Raw genomic sequence first — 1,443 nt, 5'->3', positions numbered from 1 at the left:
TTAAACCGAATAAAGGAGTAGATAGGGGCACTGGGTGAATTTGACTGCCAGCCTGTCGACTTTTGGTAGGGCACGGGAAAGGGTGGTTGAGGCCACGTCCTGACTCAACTTTACTCTGCACTCGCAAAATTTCAGCTTCAGTACCTTTAATGACGAGATAGGCGATGGCGAGGAGGAAGGCCAAAAGAATAACGAAGAGCAGCGAACAAAGAATGGAGAGGACCTGGACTGGCCACCGCCGACCTTGGACTCGGATGCCGGTAGGCGCCGGGAAGATACCATTGCGCTTATCAGGCAGCAACGGCGACCCATCCCCAACCGGAGGGAGTAGAGAGCCGCTTCTGGGGTCTGACACTGCCCCCGCCGAGAACTCTGCCCGCAAGTCTCGGGCCACTTGGTCGGATCCCACTTCCTCCTCGACTTCGCCTTCACCCCAACAGTCCCCCTGAGCGAAAGCGAAATACACAGTCCGAGCGAAAGGGCCCGGGGTGCCGAGGCGGCGGCCCTGCGGAGGCAGGCACCTCCCGGTCTCCACAAACGACATGGCGGGAAAACAGAGCGCGATCCCCGGAGACCCAGCGTCTACTATCTGCCCCGCCCCGCGCCTGCAACAGCCAATCAGCGGCCGGCCGCAGCCGCGGCCTCTACCACAAGGCACCTGCGCGTAGGGGTAGGCAAAGATAAGCCGTACGGTCGTAAGGAAGCCGGGAGACCCCGGAGAAGCTGGATGTCCCAGGGTCAGAGCTGGATCCCAAGGCCGTAGGCTAAAAAAAGATCAGAAAACATAGGCAGGGATAAGCTGAGGTAGTCAAGTCTTCCCCCTGCACTGCTTCCTCCCAGCCAGAGACCTACGCCAACGCCGCGTCACCTCCAGGCAAGCGCGCGCCTCGGCTGCCCCAAAGCTGTAGCTTATTGACGCTGGGTCCTAACGCCCGCCCATGTTCTTGCGACACACATTTCCAAACTTACTTGCTTTCTCTCTTCTACCACTCTGTCCTCGTGCTCTTTCCCAGCTTCCTCTATTAACAGCAGTGCACTGCCTGGCGCTTTCGCTTTCCTATAACTGTCTATCCATTTCTCCCTTTAGTGTGATTTTCCCCGCCCATACCACAATTTCCTTCCACGCAGTTCGGCACGCCTCCTTCCCCCTTAGCCCCGGCTCCCGCTCTCCACCCGGTGCGTACGGAGCTCGAACTCTCATCTCTGAACCCTTCCTCTTGCCTTCCCCGCCCCCTCCCCTCCGCCTCGAGCACCGCGCGCGCGCTTCCAGCCCTAGCCACCGCTAACGCTAGGACCTGCTTTCCCCGCCCCCACCCCACCCTACCCCACCCGGGCGGCCTCAGGTTTGTGGGGCGTACGTAAGGGGGGGTGAAGGTGCCAGGTCCCCACTGCCCCACCCCCTACGGGGTGAGGCGGGCTGAGCTCAGGAAGCTGGGACGCAGT

The 1,443-nt window shown here is 60.7% G+C and overlaps 1 protein-coding gene across 1 annotated transcript in view; it reads right to left on the bottom strand.

The window, feature by feature from the left end:
- Window positions 1-652, bottom strand: part of ARL6IP6 (ADP ribosylation factor like GTPase 6 interacting protein 6) — a 50,501-nt gene extending 49,849 nt beyond the window's left edge. The window contains exon 1 of the mRNA XM_012808969.2: window positions 145-652. Coding sequence (XP_012664423.1) covers window positions 145-544 — 400 coding nt within the window. The 5' untranslated portion in view covers window positions 545-652. The remainder of the gene's footprint in view (window positions 1-144) is intronic.
- Window positions 653-1,443: the final 791 nt, after the last annotated feature.

Source organism: Otolemur garnettii, unplaced genomic scaffold, assembly GCF_000181295.1.
Source record: "Otolemur garnettii isolate 467f Iridium unplaced genomic scaffold, OtoGar3 scaffold00098, whole genome shotgun sequence".
NCBI lineage: Eukaryota > Metazoa > Chordata > Mammalia > Primates > Galagidae > Otolemur > Otolemur garnettii.
This window is presented reverse-complemented; position numbering and strand designations above follow the sequence as displayed.